The 25,273-nt window shown below is 47.2% G+C and overlaps 2 protein-coding genes across 3 annotated transcripts; one reads left to right on the top strand and one right to left on the bottom strand.

Annotated features, from left to right (window-relative positions):
• Positions 1 to 49: 49 nt before the first annotated feature.
• Asphd1 (aspartate beta-hydroxylase domain containing 1) lies at positions 50 to 4,780 on the top strand. Of its 2 annotated transcripts, XM_045130854.1 has the most exons (5): positions 50 to 92; positions 842 to 888; positions 2,055 to 2,423; positions 3,646 to 3,759; positions 4,520 to 4,780. In XM_045130854.1, the coding sequence occupies exons 3-5, from the start codon at positions 2,318 to 2,320 to the stop codon at positions 4,627 to 4,629; spliced, it is 330 nt and encodes a 109-aa protein (XP_044986789.1). In that variant the 5' UTR covers positions 50 to 92; positions 842 to 888; positions 2,055 to 2,317; the 3' UTR covers positions 4,630 to 4,780. The 2 variants fall into 2 exon arrangements, with proteins under 2 accessions (XP_044986789.1, XP_044986788.1); XM_045130853.1 differs by having other exon boundaries at positions 56 to 92; positions 842 to 2,423.
• Positions 4,781 to 4,925: 145 nt separating this feature from the next.
• Positions 4,926 to 25,268, bottom strand: Kctd13 (potassium channel tetramerization domain containing 13). Its single transcript, XM_004670274.2, has 6 exons — positions 24,941 to 25,268; positions 23,096 to 23,265; positions 8,693 to 8,782; positions 8,542 to 8,594; positions 7,519 to 7,714; positions 4,926 to 5,697 (listed from the first exon to the last, which is right to left on the bottom strand). The coding sequence occupies exons 1-6, from the start codon at positions 25,182 to 25,184 to the stop codon at positions 5,461 to 5,463; spliced, it is 990 nt and encodes a 329-aa protein (XP_004670331.1). The 5' UTR covers positions 25,185 to 25,268; the 3' UTR covers positions 4,926 to 5,460.
• Between the last annotated feature and the right edge of the window lie 5 nt (positions 25,269 to 25,273).

The raw sequence follows: 25,273 nt of genomic DNA, 5'->3' as shown, positions 1-25,273 counted from the left end.
CCTGGGGACGGGCGAAGGGAGGGGCCTGGGATTTATTTGCGGATGAGGGAGGAGGAGGAAATACTGATGGAGGAAGGGGGATCTTGAGCCAGGTCCGTAATCTCACTCTCGCGGCCCCTAGGGAAGCCGGAGGAAACCCTCCGGTCCCAGCAGTGATTAGGTTCCCCTCCCCCCGCTCTTCCAGCACATCTGGAATCTGAATCTCCCCTTTCTCGGGCGCCGGGGGTGGGGGGGCGGTGCGGCACAGCTTGGTTCGCGCCTTCTTGGCCTCCCCAATATGTCCTCGGTCCACATCCGGACCTGCCCCCCAAAGGGACTTCCTTTTGCAGAGGCTCAGGTGGGATGGGCTTGCCCCTTCCGGAGAATGCAGGGTTTCCACGTTTATAAGAAGTCTAAGGGTGACAGGTTGAGGTCTGGGGAGGAGAACCACTCCGACATACACCGCGCAAGCGGCACCGGGCAGCTCCCCAATTTCCTCGGCGCCCGGCCTCCGCCGCCCGCGGCGTCCTTTTCAGCACCACGGCGGCGGACAGCTCCCCGGCCCCGCCCACCCGGTGCCTGAGCGGCCGGCCATTGGCTGAAGGAAGTCCCTTCCACTATCCATCACCTCGCCCGCGGCTGGCTCTCGGGAAGGCCAAGGCAGGGGGAGGGCGAGGGTAGTCACAGCCAGTCTCCAGGGACCTGCGCACCGACGGGTCGGGCTAGCCGCGGCGCCCCAGCCCACAGTCCCCGGAGCACCTGCCCTGTCCGTCGTCTGTCCGCCCTCTGGCCCCGCCCCATGGTTTGACCCGCCCTTCCCTCCCTCCCTCCCTCACGTCCCGCCCTTCTTTTCGCATTGCAGGGCGGCTGGAGGCTGGCACCGTGCCCCTGTGCCCCACGTGGCGCCAGGTCAGGGCTGGGAAGGGAGTAGGGAGGCACGTCGAGAGAGGAGTCTCCCCTCCTCCCAGGGCTGAGCGGCGGCTCCCCCGGGCGGGGGCGGGGTCGTGGGTAGCTAAGTGGAGAGGGCTGCGGGAAGCAGTGACGTCAGGGCGAGTGGGAGTCCAGGAAGGAGTGTGCGGAGCCAGGGAAGGAGAGGGCGGCAGGACCGGCGGGTCCGGGCCAGTGAGAAGCAAGGGCAAGGAGAGGAGGGAGAAAGGAGAAAGAAGCCGCTACGGAGGAACATAGGTGGAGGGGTCTTGGGGCTGAGGGTCCAGGTGGGGAAGGAACTGCGGCTTCCTGGAGAAGCTAGAAGAGAAAAGAGAAGGGAAGAGCACGGGAAAGAAGGGGCGGGGGTGGGGTGGAAGGAGGAGACACGAAAGAAGAGTGGGAGATAGAGGGTGGAGAGAAGAGAGGCACAAGGAGAGGAGACTGCGGGAAGGAGAAGGAAAAGAGAGGGGCCATTGAGGGAAGTATGGGAGGAAGGCGAGAATTATCTCGGAGAGAAGACAGTCAATGGAGAAAGAATTGGTAGAAGGAAAAAAGAGAGGTAGAGGAGAGGAAGGGAAAGGTCAGTTGGAGGTCCTAAGGAGGGAGGAGAGATCTTAGAAGGAAAGAAGGGTCAAACAGGTGTAGGAACTTGGAAGGGGGCGGAAGTCAGGAAGCAGTCATGGAGGGGATAGGCGGAGAGTTGGTGGGACAGGGGAGCTGGGGTCTGGAAGATGCACCAGGCCTCCTGGCCAGGGCATCCTTGCCTATTCTGTTCCCGTGGCCGCTGCCCCTGGCCTCCTCCGCGCTAACCTTGCTCCTTGGAGCCCTCACCTCTCTGTTTCTCTGGTACTGCTACCGCCTGGGCTCCCAAGACATTCCGGCACTGGGGTCTGGGAGCCGGGCTGGAGATGTTAGTGGGGGGCCCGGAGGATGCTTCGATACTGGCAGGCCAGGCCTAAGGGGTTCTGGGGATCCCGGGGAAGGACCTGGGGCAGAAGGCCTAGTGAGCCGTCGGCTTCGGGCCTATGCCAGGCGCTACTCCTGGGCTGGGATGGGTAGGGTAAGAAGGGCAGCTCAGGGAGGCCCAGGTCCTGGAGGAGGGCCAGGGGTCCTGGGCATCCAGCGTCCAGGCTTGTTTTTCCTACCAGACCTGCCTTCCACCCCCTTCGTGCCACGGGATGCCCAGCGGCATGACGTGGAGGTCCTGGAGAGCAGCTTTCCTGCCATCTTGCGGGACTTTGGGACAGTGAGCTGGGACTTCTCAGGAAACAGCCCTCTGCCTCGGGGCTGGTCTCCACCTCTGGCCCCCGGGTGCTACCAGCTCCTGCTGTACCAAGCAGGCCGGTGCCAACCCAGCAACTGCCGCCGGTGCCCGGGAGCCTATCGGGCACTGAGGGGTCTGAGGAGCTTCATGAGCGCCAACAGCTTTGGCAATGCCGGCTTCTCTGTTCTCATGCCTGGGGCTCGGCTTGAGGGCCGCTGTGGACCCACCAACGCTCGAGTCAGATGCCATCTGGGTAAGTAGATTCACCTCGATGACTCCCCTCCAGAGCTTCTTCTCTGTCCTGGGGTCTTCTTGCAGTATAGCTTCAGTCAGCCTCTTCAGAAGCCTGCCCCAGCAGGATTTCCCAGGCTTCACTATGCAGACTCCTTTCTGCAGACCTCTGTTACCTATGCTATGTTCTTCACATGGGCCCTACCCATAACTCTGCTTTCATTTTATTTTTTTAACTGTAGAGGAACAATTAGTGAGCTATAAGTGATCAATATGGCATACCCTGAATAGAAAATGCTCAAATAGAAACTTAAAAGCAGGACTTGAGCAGGATATGGTGGTGCTTATTCTCCTAGATCCACAGAGGCTGAAGCAGGAAGACCCCAAGTTTGAGGTAAGCTTCGGGTCAAGACCTTGTCAAATACAAAAAGCATTAAGCATTCTAGTAAAATATCAGCTTCAAGCATAACTTTCTTCATTGACAAGGTAACAGTGTTAGTGGGTGTTGATGTTGCAATAGCACCACCTGACATTTGCTTTATGTTCTAAAGATTCAAATGGGAAACAAATAATTTTCTAATTGTTATTCTATGCTCTGTCCTTGGTTCACCCCAAATCTCTTTTGGGCTGCCAGTTGGATATAGCCTATACTTTGGGGACATACTGGCCTCAGAATCAAGTCCAGACCCTTCTTCCCAACACTCTAAATCATGAAGGCCTTCTGAGTGATCCCTGGAGGTATCACACTCACATTGGACTTTCAACCCAGAATACCTTTCCCCCTTAGTGCTTCCATGACAACTCTTCTTCAGACTAGAGAGCCTTCAAAGGCCACACCTCTATTAGGAAGCCTTCCTGTTTCTCATCAGAGTTGGTGGCTCACATTTCTCATCACACTCAACTGTGTGCTCTTGGTGTCAGGATGAGTCATCACTCATACTTCATGGGGAGACAGTGTTCAACACACAGTAGGTTCTGGAACTGGGCTGTCAGTAAGTCAAGAAGAGATGGCTTTTGCATCAAGAAGCCTTAAGTTTATTTTAATGACAGATGTGATCCTCATTGTCACAGCAGCACTCATTTCCTCGCATTTTATTCATACGCACTGTTGATTAGAATCCAGTCACCTTCCAGAGAACAGAGAAACCACAGAACTTGCAGGTCTTTAAGGTCCACAGATCTGTTGAATGGGTGGGCCCCTTGGACAGAGGCTGGAGTGCTAGAAGACTGTTTTCTTGTCTCAGGCCTGAAGATCCCCCTTGGCTGTGAGCTGGTGGTTGGTGGTGAGCCCCAGTGCTGGGCTGAGGGGCATTGCCTCCTGGTGGATGACTCCTTTCTGCACACAGTGGCTCATAACGGTAATAGGACTCCCACTGGGCTGGGTTGGAGGCGAGGAGCCAACAAGCTAAAGAGTCTGGAGGGCTGCAGAACCAGGCCCAGCAAAACTCACAGTCACCTGGGGGGCATCCACTTTCTTCTCAAGCAACTGCAAAGCTAAATAAGTGCATGTAGGGCTGGAGAAATGGCTTAGCAGTTAAGGTGTTTGCTTGAAAAGCCAAAGGACCCAGGCTCAATTGCCCAGGACCCACTTAAGCCAGATGCACAAGGCGGCACATGCATTTAGAATTCATTTAAGTGGCTGAAGGCCCTGCTGTGCCCATTCTCTCTCCCTAAAATAAATAAAGTAAAATAAAAATTAAAAAACATTAAGTGTATGCCTTAGGCCTACGAAGTGGCTGCCAGTGCAAGACTGGGCTGGATCACAGGGGCTCCTTTCCTACCTCTTACACTTAGTCCAAGCAACTTAACCTTATTAAGCCTCAGTGCTTTGTATATAATGAAGCAGCTATGGCACCACTTCAGTTTGTTCTCAAAGTTCACATATTAAGGGTCAAAACAATGCCAGGTGTGTTGTTGTTCACTTACAATCTCAGCACTCAGGAAGTGCAAGCAAGAGTCTGAGTTCTCGGGCAACTTAAGCTACATGAGAATATGCCTTAAAAAAAAATTATACCACAAAACAGACCTGACATCTACTGTGTGCTTTTTGAGTATCTGGTGGCTGTCTTGGCAGAGAAGTATTGATGCAGTTGTTGTCTCCATCCCTGCATGTCCCAGGCTCCCCTGAAGATGGGCCTCGAGTAGTCTTCATTGTGGACCTCTGGCACCCCAATGTGGCTGGGGCTGAGCGCCAGGCTCTTGACTTTGTCTTCGCACCAGACCCTTGAAGGAAAGTGTTCGCTCTGGAGGCCTGAGCTGGAGAGACACTGCCCTTGGACAGCTTGAGTAGTGGCCAGCACCTCTTCTCCACTTGAGGGGATGAAAGCAGAGTGGGGCTTACCCAACCAGCGCTGAAATACAAACTCTGAATCCTCTCAACTCCTGACTCCTTCCTTCCTAGCTACCAGCCCCAGTTAGGGCTTGGGGTAGAGGCTCATGTTTTCTACCATACAAAGAGCCAGGATCTCCTTAACACAAGTCACCTTTCCATCCCTCACCCCGAGACCCAGCAGCAGACCCTCAGTGCAATTTATTTCAATAATTTAATAAAAAACTTAAATAATAAATAATATGAAACAGATAAAGACAGCAGAGCTGGCGCAGGACCAGGTCAGCCTTACACAAAGTTAAGGAGAAAAGGAGAATGGGGAAGTGGTAGGAAGAAGGCAAATCACCCTGTGTAGTAGTAGAGGTTACTGTTACTAAGGACTGGCTCAGCACTTGGCATGTATGATGTATTAATGAAAAGAAAAAGGAATTCCAAAGTCATTCTAAACCAGCTGGGGAGGGAAAGAAGGCAGGACAAGAATGTGGGGAGGGGTGTGAATGTTGGCCTTCTGAAGAGCTCTGCCTGAGGAGAGGGCTGGAATGTACCTTGTTGTTAGCAGTTCGGGAAATGAGCGAACAGGACCACATTGAACCACACCATGCAGTGAAAGGACAGAGGAAAGGCCCATGACTTGGCCAGCAGAGCCAGGGCAAAAGCCTGAGGAAAGGAGAAAAAAAAGAGAGGAATTGGGGTCTACAAGCAAAGAGGATGGCAGGGTCAGGGTCAAAAGTCAGTCCTTGAAAACAATCTGTTGGCCATGAGGACGCTCATCATGGGTGATATGGCGCCGAACATGGATCCTCCGAACGCGGTGCTCTCGATTCTCTTCATCTTCCCCTCGATTTGCCCCACCACCTCCAGCCGCACCTCCTGTAGCCTCCAGGAGGGCTGGGTCCGGGCCGCGCGGTGTCTCATAGATCAAGATGTTCAATGTTTCCTCGAAGATCCGGGCCTCAGGGAATTCCACCTGCAGAAGGATAGCAACTCACCAATTGTACTGCCCGCTCCTTGGTGCTCCCCTTCAGGCTTTGCACCAGGCCCTAAAGTTAGGCAGCACGGTCTTTGTTTTCTTTCCTTCACTACCAACCACACCCAGAAAATTTTTTAAAAATATTTAATTTATTTGAAGAGACAGAGAGAGAAGAGAGAGAGAATGGGCATGCCAAGGCCTCCAGCCACTGCAAAAAAAAAAAAAAAAAAAACAAAAAAAAAAACAAAACAAAACAAAAATAAACTCCAGATGCTGGGCTGGAGAGATGGCTTAGTGGTTAAGGCACTTGCCTGTAAAGCCAAAGGGCCCAGGTTCAATTCCCCAGGACCCACATAAGCCAGATGCACAAAGTGGCACATGCTTCTGGAGTTCATTTGCAGGGGCTGTAGGCCTTGGCATGCCCTGTCTCTCTAATAAATAAATAAATAATTTAAAATCCAGATACATGTGCCACCTTAGGCATCTGGCTTTATGTGGGTACTGAGACAGAGAAAAGGAGGTGGGGGAGAGGAGTGACAGAGGTAGAGACGGAGAATATGGCTACACCAGGGCCTCTATCCACTGCAAACAAACTCCAGACACATGTGCCACCTTGTGCATCTGGCTTATGTAGGTCCTGGGGAATTGAACCTGGGTCTTTTGGCTTTACAGGCAAGTGCCTTAACTGCTAAGCCATCCCTCCAGACCCAATTTTTTTTTTAAGAGCTGAGGATATAGCTCAGTGGTACAGCACTTGCTTAGCATGCACTTGCCTAGCATGTGTGAGGTCCCAGGTTCCATCCCCAGCACTATAACAAAAAGAAAAAAAAAGGGGGGGGGTTTGCAGAGATGGCTCAGCACATAAACACACTTGTTTGCAAAGTCTGCCAACCTGGCTTTGATTCCCCATTACCCATGTAAAGACAGTTGCACAAAGTGGTGCTTGTGTCTGAAGTTTGTTTGCAGCAACAAGAGACCCCATATTCATTTATTCTCTCTCAAATAATAAAACTGTTTTCTAAAAAGTCAGAGCTGGAGCTGGGCATGGTGGTGCACATCTTTGATCCCAGCACTCAGGAGGTAGAGGTAGAAGAACTGCCATGAGTTCAAGGCCACCCTGAGAGTACATAGTGAATTCCAGGTCAGCCAACCCTATCATGAAAACCAAACCAAAAAAACAAAATCAGAGCTGGGCACGGTGGCACACACCTTTAATCTCAGCACTCAGGAGGCTGAGGTAGAAGGACCACTGTCAGTTCAAGGGCAGCCTGAGACTACATAGTCAGCCTGGGCCAGAACAAGACCCTACCTCAAAAAAATTATGTATTCTTTGGTAATGAGTCCTTCTGAAATTCTGAAGATAACCATGGGTCTATTTTTAGGACAGGAGTTGGGATTTTTTGAGATAGGTTTTTGTACCCAAAGATGGCCTCAAACTCATGATTTATACCCAGTTTTGTGGATCTTTTACACATAAAAAATGTATATAGACCTTGAAACATATACTATTTTGGGGATTGCAAACAGCCTTGACACCCACCCAGTGGGTCTACATTAAGATTTCTAGTCTATGAAAGGCCCAGGGTTCAAACCCCAGTACCAAAACCACCAAAGCAGAACAGAATTGCACTCTAACAATGTCATTTCATAGGTAAGTCACCAAAGTAAGATGATTTGCCTAAGTTATACAGCCAAGATTCCAGAACTCTGGCCCCTGACTGCTATTGAGGGACTCTATCCTGTCTGACCTGCTGAGCTACTACTACCTCTGTTCAGGGTTCTGGTCCTACCCTCCACCATTCCCTAGCCCCCTCTGACCTTGGTCTGCTTTTTCTCCGTGGCATAGACAATGGAGGTGCAGCACACCTCGGCGATTTTGCGGCCTTGACCGTAGAAAGACCAGCAGCAGATCTCATCTCCCAAGACATCCTTGAGGAAGAGCAGACGCCCATGGAAGCGCAGGGCCAGTTTGTCAAACAGCTCGATGTTCTTCAGTAGGTTATCATCTGAAGTGCTGAGAACCAGGGGGCCAGCAGGTCTCAGGTGACAGGATTCCCTCCCCACCTCCCACCTCCCTGGACCCAGATTCTTAGCACTCCAGTCCTGCCCAGCAAGGTGCTTCTGGGTAGGTAGGACCTCAAAAGAGAAGGCACATTTGCTAAGTAAAGTGAAGCACAACACAGCCCAGAGGCTACTGGGGCAGGCTCTCACTAGGTATCCCAAATGTCACTTTAACTGACACAAGGCAAGTTGCTTAGTGTCACCTCTCATCTGTAAATGGAGACAACCACCTCCCTCAGACACCGAGAGGGTTAGGTGGATTAACACCAGGCACTGAGAACAATCCTATACAGAAATATGGGCCATTCCACACTAGCCATTATCATTTAGTCTTGGCCTAAAGCCTACTATTTGATGACAGACTCAAGTGGAGAAGGAACGACCTGTCCAAGGTCCCAGCGGTATTCAGGTGGGCTTTCCTTGAGGATAAGATAGAGATATGCTCAACCCTAAGACTCTACCCAAGTCATACATACACATGCCTCACAGTGGTCACGTGGTATAGGAGCACTTGTATACACACCCACACACCCACAGTGGTCACCTGGCATAGAAATACTTGTACACACACACACACACACCTCACAGTGGTCACCTGGTATAGGAATAATTGCACACCCCCCCCACAGAGGTCACCTGGTATAGGAGCACTTGTACACACACACACCCCCCACAGAGGTCACCTGGCATAGGAATAATTGCACACACACCCCCACAGAGGTCACCTGGCATAGGAGCACTTGTACACACACACACACACACACCCCCCACAGTGGTCACCTGGTATAGGAGTACTTGTTGTTACTGCGGTTGTGAAGAAGCTTCACCACGGGCTGTTGGAGGAGAGGGGAAGGATGGAGTCAAGTGGCAGGAAAGGCAATCAGCTGCCAACTCCATTTAGCCTCCACCCCACAGGGCTCTGGGGCCTCACCTTGGAGGTGCTGGCCAGGAGCTGCTGTTCCTCTCGGGGAGACGTCAATGTGGGGATGAGGCACAGTGGGGACAGGTTCTCCCTTTTTTGCTGAGGAAGAAGTGGAGGGTGATTAGCAGCACAACCAAGGTCACTCCCTCCCTCACTGAAAGGTCCTAAGTTGCTGCTTTGTGGCCCCAGTGGTTTTGAGGATGGGGGTGGGGAGAATGCGACAGCTCTGCAACTCTCCCCTTGTTGGCTGGCTCCAGCACCATCTCTAACCTGTTCTTTTACACATCGAGCTTATGTCCACCCTCCTTCTGGACTGGTCCCTGCCTGGGGTGTTCTTCACTCAGCCATGGGCAAGGCTGGGCCTACTGGATGGTTCAGGTCCCCATAGGGCCAGCCCCAGCCCAAGCATCCTAGTTAAAGCAGCTTTCTCCCTTTCAAATTATAGGTTCACTTCCTTCATATGATAAACTGGTTCCTGACATTTTCTCTCTTTTTTTTTTTCAAGGTAGAGTTTCACTCTAGTCCCAGCTGACCTGGAATTCAGTATGTAATCTCAGGGTGGCCTCAAACTCAGGGTGATCCTCCTACCTCCGCCTCCCAAGTGCTGAGATTAAAGGCATGCACCACCACACCCGGCTCACTTTCTCTTTTTTAAATGTATTCTTTTATAGTCTATTTCTTCCTGTTTGAGGAGAAAGTACCTAAAGTGATGCTCAGGAACACTTGTTGAGTGAATGTGCCCCGTTGGGTGGAATGACGCTGATGAAGGAATCAGAACCTGAGATTCTTCCTTTTAGAATATTCATGCCAAAAACCCTTTCACCTCTCTCAAACTTCAAAATTAAATTAATTAATTAGTTAAGCTAAATTTTAAAGTGCTAAGTAGATATGACAGGCAAATGCTCTATCAATGAATGGCACCCTTGCTTGCCCTTCGGATTTTTTATTTTATTTATTTATTATATTTATTCATTTATTTATTTTTTGAGGTAAGGTCTTACTCTAGCCCAGGCAAATCTGGAATTCACTATGTAGTCTTAGGATGGTCTCAAACTCACAGTGGTCCTCCTACCTCTGTTTCCTGAGTGCTGGGATTATAGGTGTGTGCTACTACACCTGGTTTAATTTTTAAGACAAAGTCTGGCTAAGCTACTTTGTCTGGCAGTTCTCCCACCTCAGCCCCCAAATGTTGGGATTACCATGCCTGGCTCTAAATGTGTAATTCTAATACAAATTCCAGAAGCTGATTTTTTTTTTTTTTTCGAGGCAGGGTCACTCTAGCTCTGGCTGACCTGGAATTAACTCTGTATTCTCAGGGTGGCCTCGAACAAATGGCAATCCTCCTACCTCTGCCTCCCGAGTGCTGGGATTAAAGGCGTGCACCACCATGCCCAGCTTAGAAGCTGATTTTATTTAAAGGAATTCTCAACACTTTTTCTAAAATTAATATAGAAATCCAGGTATAATGGCATGTGCCTAGAGTCTCAGCCATGCATAGGCTGAGGCTAGAGGGCTGGTTAAGTATAGATGGTCAAGACTAGTCTAGACCACCTCAGTTTCATAGAAAATACAAATGAAAACAAGATAAACAAACAAAAATCCCTGGGCTGGAGAGATGGCTAAGTGGTTAAAGTGCTTGCCTATAAAGCCTAATAACCTGAGTTTGATTCCCCAGTACCCATGTAAAACCAGATGCACAAAGTGGTGCATGTATCTGGAGTTCATTCGCAATAGCTAGAGGCCCTAGCACACCCATTCTCCCTCCCCCCACCTCTTTCTCTCTCTCTCTCTCTGCTTGCAAATAAATAAAAATTTAATAAAAGGGGGGCAGGAGAGATGGCTTAGCGGTTAAGCGCTTGCCTGTAAAGCCCAAGGACCCTGGTCCAAGGCTCGATTCCCTAGGATCCACGTAAGCCAGATGCACAAGGTGGCACATGCATCTGGAGTTTGTTTGCAGTGGCTAGAGGCCTTGGCATGCCCATTCTCTCTCTTTCTCTCTCTCTCTCTCTCTCTCTTTCTCTCTGCCTCCTTGTCTATCGCTATCAAATAAATAAAAAATAAATAAATAAGGTGATGCATGCACCTAAGAGTCCATTTGCTGTGGCAAGTGGCCCTGGTGCTCCCATTCTTTAAAAAAAAAAAGAAAAAGAAAAAATAAAAAATAGATTAGCCAGGTATGGTGGCACATGCCATTAATCCCAGCACCTGGGAGGCAGAGGTAGGAGGATTGCTGTGAATTCTAGGCCACCCTGAGACTACATAGTGAATTCCAGATCAGCCTGGGCTAGAACAAGACCCTACCTCAAAAAAAAAAAAAAAAAAATCAACGTGGTGATATGATGTGTATACACAGTAATCCCAGAACAGAGGACAGAGGTAGGAGTATCATTACAAATCAAGGACAGCCTGCTCCACACAGGGAGTTCTAAGCCAGCCAGTGCTTTTAGTAACATTCTGTTAAAAAAAAAATTAGAAGGGCTGGAGAGATGGCTTAGTGGTTAAGCGCTTGCCTGTGAAGCCTAAGGACCCCAGTTCGAGGCTCCATTCCCCAGGACCCACGTTTGCCAGATGCACAAGGGGGCGCATGCATCTGGAGTTTGTTTGCAGTGGCTGGAGGCCCTGGCGTGCCCATTCTGTCTCTCTCTCTCTCTCTCTGCCTTTCTCCATCTGTCGCTCTCAAATAAATAAATAAAAATAAACAAAAAAAATTAAAAAAAAATTAGAAAACCAAGCATGGTGGTACACACTTGTAATCCCAGCACTTGAAAGGCTAAGGCAGGTAGATAATGAGTTTAAGGCCAGTCTGAACTACATAATGAAACTGCCTTGGAAAGAAGCAAAAAATAATAAAAATGGAAAAATAAAAGTCTGCAGTTACTTAGGTCAAGCTTGAGACATAACTTTACCAAACATGAAGATACACCACAATGAAAACAGTGTCATTCTGGTGCAGAAACAAACACACATTCAATGGAGTATGACAAAGAAACCAGAAACAAATGAGTACATACGTTTGAGAGTGGATTTTCAGAAAGACATCAGAAATGAGTGTGTGTGTATCTGAGGGGGTACAGAGTACACATTAGTTATCTATTGCTATGTAACAGCCCCAAATTTAGTAGCCTAAACTAACAAGAAGCATTTGTTTCAGTTTCTGTGGAGTGGCTTAGTCAGGCATGGGGTGGGTTCTCTCAGGAGGGTGTGCTTAGCAGGGGCTGTAGGCCTCTGAAGACATGACTGTTCCTTGAGGATCCATTTCAGACAGAGTTTATTCACGTGGCTGCTGAGTTCACAGGGGCTGTTTGCAAGAAGTAGTTCATTCCTACCACTTGGAACTCTCCAGATCTGCTGAATTCAATGTGTTTATAACAAGGCAGCTAGCATCTCTGGAGCAAATCATACAAAAGAAAAGGATAGAGCCCCCATCATTTAGATCCAGGTTGGTTACCTGGCTACCAATACAGCTTCTTTTTTTTTGTTGTCATTTGCTTGTTTTTGTTTTGTTTTTTCAAGGTTTAGGGTCTCACTATTACCCAGGCTAAACTGGAATTCACTATGTAGTCTCCGGGTGGCCTCGAACTCGAGGTGATCATCCTACCTCTGCCTCCCAAGTGCTGGGATTAAAGGTGTGCACCACCACACACAACCAATATAGCTTCTTTAATTTTGTTTTGGGTGTACTGTAATCAAGGGGTTCACTTCCTAAGAAAAAAGCCACACACACCAATAATTTCTGCAAGTTCAGGCCGCTAAGAAATTACACCTTGAGCTATTTATTTATTTTTTTGTTGTGTTTTGTGGAGGCAGGCTCTCATTACAGCCCAGGCTGACCTGGCACTCACTCTGTAGTCCCAGACTGGACTTGAACTCAGTGATCTTTCTAATTATTTCTGTGAATGTGGTAGTGCATATCTGCAATCCAGCATTTAGGAGACTGAAGCAGAAAGATGGTAAATTTAAAGCTAGCCGGCATACCAAAAAAAAAAAAAAAATTAAAAAAATATATATACAGCGATGAGATAGATATATAGACCCTCTCTAAAAAAAAAAAAGGGTAGTATTTATTTGAGTGGCACTCTGAGGCATCTTCTTGGTATTTCTGAGGTCTTAACAAAGGACATTATACTCACATTCTTGGATTCCTCTTTAGACCATGTTTTCCTAAAAAGGTCTGCATTTCACTTGTGCCACCTAGTGGGCATGCGTGACCTTGCACTTGCCTTTGTGCATCTGGCTTACTGGGATCTGGAGAGTCAAACATGAGTCCTTGGGCTTTGCTCAGGCAAGCACCTTAACCACTAAGCCATCTCTCCATCCCGCCACTGGATTTGAGTGAGAGGCAGCACCTGAACATGAAATCACAGTGACTAGGACTTTCAGTGACTTTCCTCTTCCATTTGACTGGAATCATCATCATTCCCGGAGATCTCAATGTGCAGGTCTCAAGGACAACTCCATGAGTAGATGGATTGTAGCCACCAAGGACATTGGCACCATCTCTCATCAGGCTAGGACCATGGTTGCCGTCCTTCGGGAAAATAAAGAGATTTGGCCACTACGATCTGCGCATTATAGTCAAACCCTAAAAAATCAACATGTTTCAGGTGCAGGGACGAGGGCCACTTTAAAAAGGAGTGCCCCAACAAGACAAAGTGGGGGGGGGGCGACCAACGCCCCTTGCACCCACTGCCCTAAATGCAAAAAGGGGTTTCATTGGGCTAGGGAGTGTTGGTCGAAGTTTGACATACAGGGAAAGCCTTTAAACTCCTCCTGGGGCTCCCCCCAGCTCTGTTAAATAAGAGGAAAGAGACCATCAAAGCCCATTGGACTGTCCCTCTGGTCCCCAGACTTAGACCCAAAATTATTTTAAATATTGGCAATAAAAGATTCAAACTTCTCATCAACACTGGAGCAGACCTGAGAAAGGAGGAAGTGCCCCCCTCCTGGCAGCTTGTGCCCAGCCCTCCCCTACTGGGAGTTAGCAGGCAATCTACCTCCTGGGAGACTGCCACGTGGCTCCCTTGGACTGACCCAAGTGGGGACAGGGAAGAAGTCCGCCCTCTCGTGCTGACTGGGCTCACTGATAACTTACTGGGGCAAGACATCCTTGGAGATGCCGAGGCTTTCATCACTACTGACCATAAGGCCTTTCATAATGATTTGTTAGATAAAAAAGAATATCAACAACAGTTTGAGGAAGGGAGGGAATGTCATCCCAATTATAGAGATGACTCTTACTTTGAGCAACTCAGACAAAAGTACTCCAATGAACACCCCCAATCATAAGGGCCACTGCCCAGCCCCCCTGTTTAAAATCCAGTGGAGACTGGGGGATCCTATATGAGTTGAGCAGTGGCCTCTCCCTTCTTCTAAGTTACACCAACTCCACATACTTATTAATCAGCAGTTGGAGGCCAGACATATCCGTCCCTCCACTAGTCCCTGGAACTCTCCTGTCTTTTTCATAAAAAAGCCTAATGGATCCTGGAGATTTTTACATGATTTAAGGAAGATCAATAAATGCATGATATCCTTCGAAACCCCCCAAAGGGGACTCCCATGGATCCCAGCTATTCCCAATATATATCATATTACTATCATTGACATTAAAGCTTGCTTCTTCTCTATCCCTCTGCATTCAGGAGACATGGAAAAATTTGCATTCTCTGTACCTGCTGTTAATGTTTGTGGCCCAGAAAGGAGATTTGAATGGACTCTCTTACCTCAGGGCATGGCTAATAGCCCACCTTGTCAATATTACATGTCATCCATTTTCTCTTCTCTTATCAATCTCCCCAGTACCATTTTATATTTACATGGATGATATTATTCTTGGGTGCCTAGATTCCTCCACACTCCAGAACCTTACCTACCAATGTCTAACTATCCTTCATACTCACAGCTTTAAAGTAGCTCCTGAGAAAATTCAGATTGTGCCTCCCTTTAAGATCTTGGGCTCAATCTTTACACTAGATACAGTTTCACCTGTTAAACCACAACTTTATATTCAGGATTCTTACACCTTGCCTCACCTCCAGAAGCTCTTGGGAGAAATTAACTGGATGAGGCCCTGGATACCTATAACCACTGAGGAATTATCCCCCTTGTTTGACCTACTAAGGGGTCTTGATCTTTCGTCCCACGTAACCCTAGCACCTGGGCAGAAACAAATCCTCCATAGAGTCCAGGAGGCCACAGATAACTCTAATCTCAAATGATTTAACCCTGATCTCCCTCTTTCCCCTCTACCTTTTCCCTGGGGAGACCCTGACCACTGCCCTGTTAGCTCAAAAGGGCAAGCCTATTCAGTGGATTCACTTCTCAATTGGTGGGGCCCCTAGGGTCTATTCTTTAAGTAACCAAGTAGCTGATTGCATCATAAAAGGAAGGGAAACTGCCATTAGACTCTTTGGTATTCAGCCTCACTCCATTATTACCCTGTATAAGATAACTTATTTCACTTGGCTCCAAAGAAATAATGTAAGGGTCGCTATGGCACTTGATGGGTTCCTGGGCACCATCGACTGCCATTATGGCCCTCATAAGTGGATGAGCTCTTTTCCAGGTTGGAGTGGAGACCCCCCAGGCTTTTCCTACCTCAACCCAACTCTGACTTCCTCATTACTTTTACAAATGGGGGAATGCCTGGGGGCTTCCCTGGTTGTATATCCCCCTTTAAATTGGGGGTCAAACCTGAGCCCATCAAGTCTATCTCTCAGGAAATAGAGGGATCAGCACAGTACAAAGAGCTTTTTGCAGTTGTTCTGGCTCTACATACTATTCAGGAGATGTTCAACTTATTTTCTTTTTTTTTTTCCAAAATTTTTTTTATTTTTATTTTTATTTATTTATTTGAGAGCCACAGACACACAGAAAAAGACAGATAGAGGGAGAGAGACAGAATGGGTGCACCAGGGCTTCCAGCCTCTGCAAACGGACTCCAGACGTGTGCACCCCCTTGTGCATCTGGCTAACGTGGGACCTGGGGAACCAAGCCTCAAACCGGGGTCCTTAGGCTTCACAGGCAAGCGCTTAACCGCTAGGCCATCTCTCCAGCCCTCAACTTATTTTCTGACAGATGCTATGTAGTAAACCTACTGCCCAATCTTATTGAAGCTCACATTAGACTTGATTCCAACCCTATATCCCCCTTAACGATCCAGGCTCGTGCCCTGCTCAAACAAAGAGTCCACCCTATCTTCATACAACATCTTCGAGGCCATCAAAATTTACCAGGTTTCCTGTCTGAAGGAAACAGCTTGGCCAATCAATTGGCCTCTGTGGCTCACTTGTCACACTGTCTCAGAGACTATCCAATTTCATTCCCTAACCCACACCAACTGGAAAGTCCTTAAGCAAAGATTCCCCCAAATATCAAATAAAAATCTTAACCCTTCCTCCAGGTACTCCCCCCTCCAAACTTCCGGGAGTAACCCTCGGGGCCTTCACCCCAACCATCTTTGGCAAATAGATGTTACTCATTATTCCCCCTTTGGAAAACTTAAATATATCTTTTTATCAGTTGATACTTTCTCCCATGCCTGTTGGGCATCTGCACATGCTGGGGAGAAATCTCAACATGCCATTAGTCATATGCTTCAATGTTTTGCCTCTCAGGCTGCCTGATCAAGTAAAAACAGATAATGGCCCCTGCTTTGTAAGTCAAAACTTTACAAGTTTCCTCCAGATGTGGCAAATTACACATGCCACAGGCATTCCATATAACCCTCGAGGCCAAGCTATTGTTGAAAGATATAACCAAACACTTAAATCACAATTCCAAAAACAAAAGGGGGAATCACTACCCCCCACCATGATCAGCTAAAGAAAGCATTATTCACCTTAAATATTTTAAATTTTTCTAGAAATGAAAAAATGTCTCCATTACAAAAACATTGGTCAACCTCTGTCATATACAGCTCAATCAAGGTCAAATGGAGAGACCCATTGACTGGGGCCTGGACAGGACCAGACTCACTCCTCACAGCAGGGAGAGGGTTTGAATGTGTCTCCCCTCAAGATGAAAAAAGACCCATTTGGATACCAGCGAGGGACTTAAAATATTTACCCCAACAAGGAGACACTGATAATCACCCCTCCAGGGAGTGTCCCACCCCTAAGGACTGTTCCTAAAATGGTCTTCACCCTGCTAAACCAAACAATTCCCTCCCTTGAGGAGGATTGCTGGCTTTGCCTCCAACCTGGGCCTCCCCAGCTGCTTGCAGTAATCACCAATAATACAGTTGCCCATATGACCGTACTTGTTGGCTTGGGAATAACCGCAGGCATGGCCACCGGGACAGCCAGGATGGATATGGTAGTCCATCTCCACAGAAAGCTCTCTCTCCAGTTGATCAGTGACATAAAAGCAGTGCCCAACACTATCCTTGATCTCCAACAACAGTCAGATTCCCTGGCTGAGGTAGTCCTATAAAACAGGAGGGGACTAGACCTATTAGCAGCCGAAAAGGGAAGCATATGCTTGTTTTTACAGGAAAAATGCTGTTTCTATGCCAATAGATTGGGAATCATTCAGGACAAGATCAAAAGGCTTCAAGAGGACCTGGAGAGGACACAGCGGGACCTTCAAGACAAACCACTGTGGATGGGCTTACATGGCTTCTTACCCTACCTTCTCCCCCTACTTTGGCCCCTCCTTCTCCTTCTCCTTCTCCTCCTCACTGTCCGGCCTTGTGCAATTAACAAAATTACACAATTCATTCACCAGCACCTAGAGGCAATAAAAATCCATCAGGTTGAGATACATTACCACAGGCTGGCAACTCAGGAATTAAGTTCCTCATATGACCCACTGCCACCTCCTCTGCCCTCCATGTGACTGATGACAGGTAAGATCTCAGACTGACTGAGACAACCTAAGACAGGCCATGGAGTGAGTTCTCAGCCAGCTAAATACATGGTACCTAGTGACAGGTAAGATCCCCAAAGGGGGGCAACCTAAGACAGGGGCCATGGTGACTAATGCTCTTACAAAAACAAAAGGGGGAGATGTTGGGTCTTGAGAGGCCCAGGCCTGAGGCCTAGTGGAACTTCCCGAGCCTAGCAAAAGTTTGGCGAACTGCCTCTGGCCAACTATGACTCAGCAGGAGGCCAAATGACCTCTGGCCTGCTACTTCTGCATAGGAAGTTAGAGTTAGAACCAATCATCTCAGAGGTCGTGGTATGCTATTGGCCCTTACATCTCACCCCATCCTAAAATCCCCACCTTCGTTCTCAACATTATATAAACACCTGCCAGTAACAATAAAGTAAGTTTCTGCTTTGACGAGACTCCTGGCTTGGTGGTTTTGTTCCTGGCCATTGACACCTACCCTCCTCTTCAACCCCTTGGGAGGAACTAGCGGGCCTGGTCCTCTCCCAGACCTACCTGCCAGGGGAGCCTGGCACATATGTACATGATTTTGTGTGTCCATGTGAAATGTGGGCTTCACAAATAGAGAAAATATATATTTGTCTTTCTGAAAATAATTCACTTAATACAATAGTCATGCTGTATCTGCTTTCCTACAAATGACATAATTTTGTTCTTCTTTATGGATGAATAAAATTCCATTATGCAAATATAAAAAAATTTAAAAGTCTGTATTTGATCTATGTTCAGGAAGCCATGTGTTAACTGTACATGTCCTCTGGAAGCCTGGCAATGTTACAACCCAACAATTTCTGCTCCCTTCATACAACTGTTTGTTTCTTCTTCAGCTTATCATCTCCTCTTCTCTTGTAAAAGCAGTAGAAATCAGATGACAGAGTTAACATTCTGCCCAGAAATCTTACCTAAATCACCAGTTCATCAGTGTATTTGGTACTTTTTACATTACTATTGAAAATACTGTTGCCACTCAGGAGGCAGAGGTATGAGGATCACCATGAGTTCCAGACCAGCCTGATACTACATATTGAATTCCAGGTCAGCCTGAGCTACAGTGAGACCCTACCTCGAAAAACCAAAAACTACTGCTGTGATTAAGGTAAAGCCAGAGGACCCAGGTTTGATTGCCCCACCATTTACTGGCTCATTGACCCACATAAGCTAGATGCACAAGGTGGCACATGTCTGGAGTTCATTTGCAGCAGCTGGAGGCCCTGGAGTGCCCATTCTCTCTCTTTCTCTCCTTCTCTCTCTATATATGCCCCTTCCTTTCTCTATCAAATAAATAAATAAAAATGCTGAGCCAGGCGTGGTGGCACACACCTTTAATCCCAGCGTTCAGAAGGCAGAGGTAGGAGGATCACCATGACTTCAAGGCCACCCTGAGACTGCATAGTGAATTCCAGGTTAGCCTGGGCTAAAGCGAAAGCCTACCTCTAAAAACCAAAAATAAAAAATGTATCCCTGGCTGGCAATCCTCCTCCCTCAGACATGTGATTACAGGTGTGTGCCCTCATGCCTGGCAAGATATTTTCTGAACTTTGTCAAGCACAGTAAATAAGTATTATCATTCTAGGTGCTTAGGAGAAAAGTTAGTACAACACATGCCTCAGAGCATGTGTAGACATATTCTTGTGTAACAGGGCTTGATTCACCTAAGGAGACCAAACTAACATCTGCAAGGATCTCCTGTCAAGCAACAAGAGGAAGAGAGGAAACTCAGTAGAAACTTTGCTGAAGACTATGAGTAAGCAATTACAGAAAAGCCTCCAAAAAAGCTAGTGAGAAAACAGGAGATGCTCCATCTCACTAGTGCAAAGAAGCATGCAAGGAAAATGTGGTCATTCTATTCCCACTAGAATGGCAAAATCAGAAAGATGGCAGATGGCGAGTGTTGATATTGCAGAAATGGCATTCCATGTGCACTAACTATCCCAAGTACAAAGCACTATGACCGTTTGAGAGAGCAATCTGGTGACATTTACTGAAATTTAGTCTGCAGGTATCCCATGACCCAGCAATTCCTTGAGCTACAATCATGAAAAACTGACACAGGACCACAATGGGACATGTACAAGAATGCTCAGTGGGGCTGGAGAGATGGCTTAGCGGTTAAGCACTTGCCTGTGAAGCCTAAGGACCCCGGTTCGAGGCTCGGTTCCCCAGGTCCCACGTTAGTCAGATGCACAGGGGGGCACACACATCTGGAGTTCGTTTGCAGAGGCTGGAAGCCCTGGCTCGCCCATTCTCTCTCTCTCCCTCTATCTGTCTTTATCTCTGTGTCTGTCACTCTCAAATAAATAAATAAAAAATGAACAAAATATATTTTAAAAAAAAGAATGCTCAGTGTAGCACTGTTTGTGGGGCAAGAAGTGGAAGGTTACCTACATCTCAGAAGAACGTATAAATAAAATATGGTGAGCAATACATGTCAATCTATGGTGTCATAGATTCCCACACTGCAGAGGCAAAAAAAAAAAAAAAAAACCTTGATGACAAGCAACAGTATGAAAACTAAAACTCTATAGCTTTATGCCATTTATGGAAATTTAAAATGAATGCATAAATGCAAATGCTTTAGATTTTCCAGGGAACAAATACAATGTGTGCATATGTATCAAAACAGTCCCCTGGGGAAAGGGACTAAAGGGAAAAGTGTGAACCTACAGAAATGATTCTATACGTTTGTGCCATACCTTGAGCAGAATGTGGAGCTGTGGGGGTGGGGTGGTAAGGTTTTCGGGGAAACCTGGGAGGGTGGCAGCTGCAGCATGGAAGGGAAGCTGTACTTAGGAGACTTGGGGGGGGGAGGACTGAGCCCCACCATTTACTGGCTCATTGACTTTAAATGCATCATCTAACTAACTTCCCTCACTTTTCTTTTTGTGTCTACCAAGGATACAAGGTGTACAGACAGACAAAAAAAAAAAAATCACTCCTCACACACACTAGGTGTGCAATGACATTAGCTCAATTTAAAATTGTAGCATATGGAGAGATGGCTTAGCAGTTAATAAGCGCTTGCCTGTGAAGCCTAAGGACCCCAGTTCGAGGCTCGATTCCCCAGGACCCATGTTCACCAGATGCACAAGGGGGTGCACACATCTGGAGTTTGTTTGTAGTGGCTGGAGGCCCTGGCACACCCATTCTCTCTCTCTCTGCCTCTTTCTCTCTCTGTCTGTCGCTGTCAAATAAAAATAAACAAAATTTTTTTAAAAGTTTGCAAAAAAAAAAATTGTAGCATAGATGGGCTAGTGAAATGGGGCTTAGTGATTCAAGTACTCACCAAAGTACCCATGTTTGATTACCTACATAAGCCAGATGCAAAATGTGGTACGTGCATCTGGAGTTTATTTGCAATGACTGGAGGCCATGGCATGCCCATTCTCTCTCTCTCTCTCTCTTGCTCAAAAATAAATAAATAAAAATCAGGGCTGCAAAGATGGCTTAGTGGTTAACGTACTTGCCTGCAAAGTCAAAGGAACAAGGTTCAATTCCCCCAGACCCACGTAAGCCAGATGCACAAGGTGGCACATGGGTTTGGAGCTCATTTGCAGTTGCTAGAGGCATTGTTGCACCAGTACTCTCTCTCTTTTTTCTCTCTCAAATAAATTTTTTAAAAACTTAAAAATAAATAAAAATAAAATATTTAAAATTATAGCACAGCCCATCACTTAGGGGGCTGAGACAGGAAGATTTTGAAGTCAAGGCCAGCTCAGGCATGTAATAAGACCCTGCCTCAAAAAAAAAAAAAAAAAAAAAAGTAAAATTATTGAATGGGAATCTTGTTCAATGTTTTTCAAAGAACTAAGTAGTAACTCATTAGTGGGTCATGAAATAAATTTAATTGGTTTCAAGAATCACTAAAGAGTGAGGAGGGAGGGAGGGAATATCCTTTCTCAAAACACTATGAGTTCAATATATAAATATAATGTGTTTTTTTCCATGTGGTACAATAAAAACTTTGAGAAACATGGATACTGTCCAAAAGAATTCTGTACTTTCAGATTTCAAGAACCAATAAGAATACACTGAGAAAATACAAAGTTGTTCAGTCATTATTTTTCACAAAATTAATTTTGTGTGTGTGCCCATGCACATCAGGATCTCTTGTTGCTGCAAACAAATGCCCATCCAGCTTCATGTGGGTGGCTAGAGAATTAAACCCAGACCCATAGGCTTTGTAAGCAAGTGCCTTTAATAACTGCTGAACCATTTCTCCAGGGGCCCCCAATCACTTTTTAATCTACAATTGACATTTTAGAAAACTTATAATCTCCTGTATGTATCACAAAAGAAACATTTTAACATTATAAAAACTGAACAGAAGAAAAGGATCTGTGTAAAACTCTTTACACTGTACTTATTTTTCTTGGCTCTTTATCTTTGGAATGTGAAGACAGAAAAGCAGAGGTAGGAACTAACTGGCTCAAAGACTCTCAGTAGGTGTGGCAGAAATGATTTAGATCCTGATCAAGCTCCTCAGAACCTTGAAAGATCTACAGACGTGGAGGCCAGCACTCAGGGAGGGCTCTGGAACCCTCAGTCCTAATTTATGAAGTGTGGTTCTGCTTCTGTGACATTTCATTTGAAGAAAGAATTTTACTGCTTAAAAATTTTTCTTTAATAAAGAAACTCCGGAGCTGGAAAGAGGGTTAGCAGTTAAGGCGCTTGCCTGCAAAGCCAAAGGACCCAGGTTCGATTCCCCAGAACCCACATAAGCCAAATGCACATGATGGCATATGTGTTGAGAGTTCGTTTGCAGTGGCTAGATGTCCTGGCATGCACATTTTCTTAACCCCCCCCCATGCTAATAAATAAGTAAATAAATAATTTAGAAATATTTTAAAGAAAACAAGAAAAAAGAAACCCTGGGGGGGGGGGTGGGAGGAATGGAAGAATACTGTCTTCCAAGATAGGACTAGACCATGGAGATTATTCCCATCTAAATTGAGGTTCGTGCAGAGATGGCTTAGTGGTTAAAGTGCTTGCCTGCAAAGCCAAACGACCCTGGTTCAATTCCCCAGGACCCAAATAAACCATATGCACAACATGGCGCATGCATCTGGAATTTGTTTGCAGAAGCAGAAGGCCTTGGCATGCCTACTTTCTCTCTTATCTGCCTCTTTCTCTCAAATAAATAAATAAATTTAACTGACATTCACTCCATGCCCCCCTCAGTACACTATTCAAGACTTTTGAACAAGGGAGAGAGGACAGGCAGGGGTTGCATTTAAAGACATTGTTCAGTTGTGGGGCGGGGAGCAGGATAGGCTGGGCCCAAACAGCCAGAGTTAGAGAGCAGGTATTCCTAATCACCACAACCGTCCTGACACCAGGGCTCTGCCTGAGGCAGCAGAGATGCAGAAAACAGTGTCCCCAAATTCCTGGGTGCTATATGCAGTCTGAGCAAGGCTCTCCAAGTCGTACCCTGTATCTACTCTGCTTTAACAGCTAACCAATGGACAGCTCTCCCGGGAATAGAGGCGTAAAGACTCAAGAGGCAGGAGAGGGACCCTCACCTGCAGTGCCACCTGGCAGTCTTCAATCAGGCCCTGTACCAGGTAGTAGCGGGCTTCGCCTAGTAGCTCCCCCAGTTCTCTGGTGCTCTCAGGCAGGGGCACGGACCCATCGCGCAGGTAGTTGAGGATTGTACCAAAGTGGCGGCCACTCCGGTCAATCAGCACCCAACCTGGTGGAGTGGAAAGGAAGGGTGGGTTGGTGGGGTGGCTGGAGGTACCCCACTTTTGGGAAAAGGGTTCCATTACAAGAAAGCCTAAATATTTACCTGTGACGAACCTCTGCCATATTCAAGAAATCTCTTGCAAACATTTCCAGCAGGTTTTCCCACTGACTTTTACACAATCCTACCACAGAGAGTTAACTCCCTGCCAAACCCACCCTCTAGTCAGAAGGCTCTCACTGTGTTAAAGTTGTTCTTGAGACAGGATCTCACTATGTATCCCAGGCTGAGTGACTACAGACATGTGCCACCATGCCAAGCTTACCAGGGGAAAATTCTTAACGAATTAGCTTGTTAATAAACCTCTTAATCCCTGGTGCTCTTTTTGTGTGTGTGGTTGTTTTGGGTTTTTTTTTTTTTTGAGGTAGGGTCTTGCTGTAGCCCAGGCTGACCTGGAATTTATTATGTAGTCCCAGGGTGGCCTTGAACTCACAGCACTCCTCCTACCTCTGACTCCTGAGTGCTAAGATTAAAGGTGTGGGCCACCACACTCAGCTATCTTTTTTAAAAAAATATTTCGTAGTTATTTATTTGCAAGCAGAGATAGAGAGCAGAGACAGAAAGTGAGTGCACCAGGGCCTCCAGCCACTGCAAATGACCTCCAGATGCATAGACTACTTTTGTACATCTGGCTTTACACGGGTACTGGGGACTTGAATCCAGGTTGTTAGCTTTGCCAGAAAGTGTCTTAACCACTGAGCCATCTCTCCAGGTCCCTGGTGCTAATTCTAACCATCTCATTTAATTAAAAGCAGATCCTTACCCTGCATGTAGTTCACAAGAACATAACATTATTCAAAGAACTTAAATGGATATATTTGTGATTTACTTGCTTACTTGTCATTCCCATTCCCACCTCCCTACAAACAAACAAACAAACAAAAAAAAAAACAACTGTAAGGCTAATCAGATTCCTTTCCCAAAGTGTCTCCAACACGAAACTGGCACTTAACAAATACTTATCAAATAAATGAATTCTTCATCTTCAATCCCTTTAGGCTGAACTTCATCTCCCAAATTTATTTTCTTGCTTCCATAATTCTCGTTAGCCCCTTCCTATCCTCAGTACAGAAGGAAATAAAGAAAGAGCAAACTTTTAAGGTGCCAGTAGGACTAGAGCGTGTGGGTCCCAAACTTGAATCCAACACTCCAAGACTTGAGTCACCTGCCAAAGAGAACTATTACCCCCTCCACTCTGGTACCTCTGGCAAACCCAAAGCAGCCTTCTCCTTCCATAGTCTGCATTTATAGATCATTCCTGGAGTGGACACGGCTATGTGTTAAGAGGATACTGGGAGACGAGATCTCCCACCACTCCAGTGGCTGTCAGTGGTCCTGAGGCAAAGAGGAAAATAAAAGGCTGGACACTTGGAAGAAAGCGACAAAGGTAGCCTGGGGGCTGCTACCATCGCCTGGGAGGGTTTGAAGGACTGGGGAAGGAGGGAGATTTTCAATGAGAAGGGAAGATAAAACGGGATGCAGGACTGAGGGGAGATGACAATGCACTGTCAAGGGCAGTGAGGCGAGAAAGCGGACCCGGGACCTGGGTTTCTAAGAAAGCCTGGGGGAAAAGGAGGCGGGAGCTGGGGCTGGAGGGCAGCACGTGTGCCGGCGGCACGCATACCTCCCGCGTCCGTGAGCACCTCCACGCGGCCGCTGAACATGGCCTTGAGCATCGTGTCCTGGCCCGTGAGGGTGCGCAGCGTAGTGTAGTGCAGCGAGCCGCCCACGTTCAGCTTCACATACTTGCTGTTCGGGGTCAGGGGCTTCAGACCGTACGTGGGGGTGCCGGGTTCCAACCCCGCCGGCTGAGGGACTTCCAGGGATAGGGCCGCGGCTCCCGCCGGGCCCGAGGCCTCGGCTGACATGCCAACCAGCGGAGGCAGGCGGCGAGCCCAGGGTCCTCGGGCCCGCTCCCGACGAAGCCAGGAGCCGGGCTCCGGAGCCTGACGGCTCA

The sequence above is a fragment of the Jaculus jaculus genome, chromosome 12 (assembly GCF_020740685.1).
Source record: "Jaculus jaculus isolate mJacJac1 chromosome 12, mJacJac1.mat.Y.cur, whole genome shotgun sequence".
Taxonomy (NCBI): Eukaryota; Metazoa; Chordata; class Mammalia; order Rodentia; family Dipodidae; genus Jaculus; species Jaculus jaculus.
The sequence above is the reverse complement of the archived record's forward strand: the minus strand, read 5'-3'. Positions and strand labels throughout refer to the sequence as shown.

Bases quoted from the DNA above. Each gene is read 5' to 3' on its own strand.
- Kctd13 (XM_004670274.2), bottom strand. From the start codon at position 25,184: ATGTCAGCCGAGGCCTCGGGCCCGGCGGGAGCCGCGGCCCTATCCCTG. The intron at 7,715-8,541 runs GTGACCACTGTG...CCTGGTTCTCAG, and splicing joins AACAAGTACTCCTATACCAG to CACTTCAGATGATAACCTAC. The intron at 5,698-7,518 runs GTCAGAGGGGGC...ATCCTTCTGCAG, and splicing joins CGGAGAAAAAGCAGACCAAG to GTGGAATTCCCTGAGGCCCG.
- Asphd1 (XM_045130853.1), top strand. From the start codon at position 1,586: ATGGAGGGGATAGGCGGAGAGTTGGTGGGACAGGGGAGCTGGGGTCTG. The intron at 2,424-3,645 runs GTAAGTAGATTC...TTCTTGTCTCAG, and splicing joins TCGAGTCAGATGCCATCTGG to GCCTGAAGATCCCCCTTGGC. The intron at 3,760-4,519 runs GTAATAGGACTC...TGCATGTCCCAG, and splicing joins GCACACAGTGGCTCATAACG to GCTCCCCTGAAGATGGGCCT.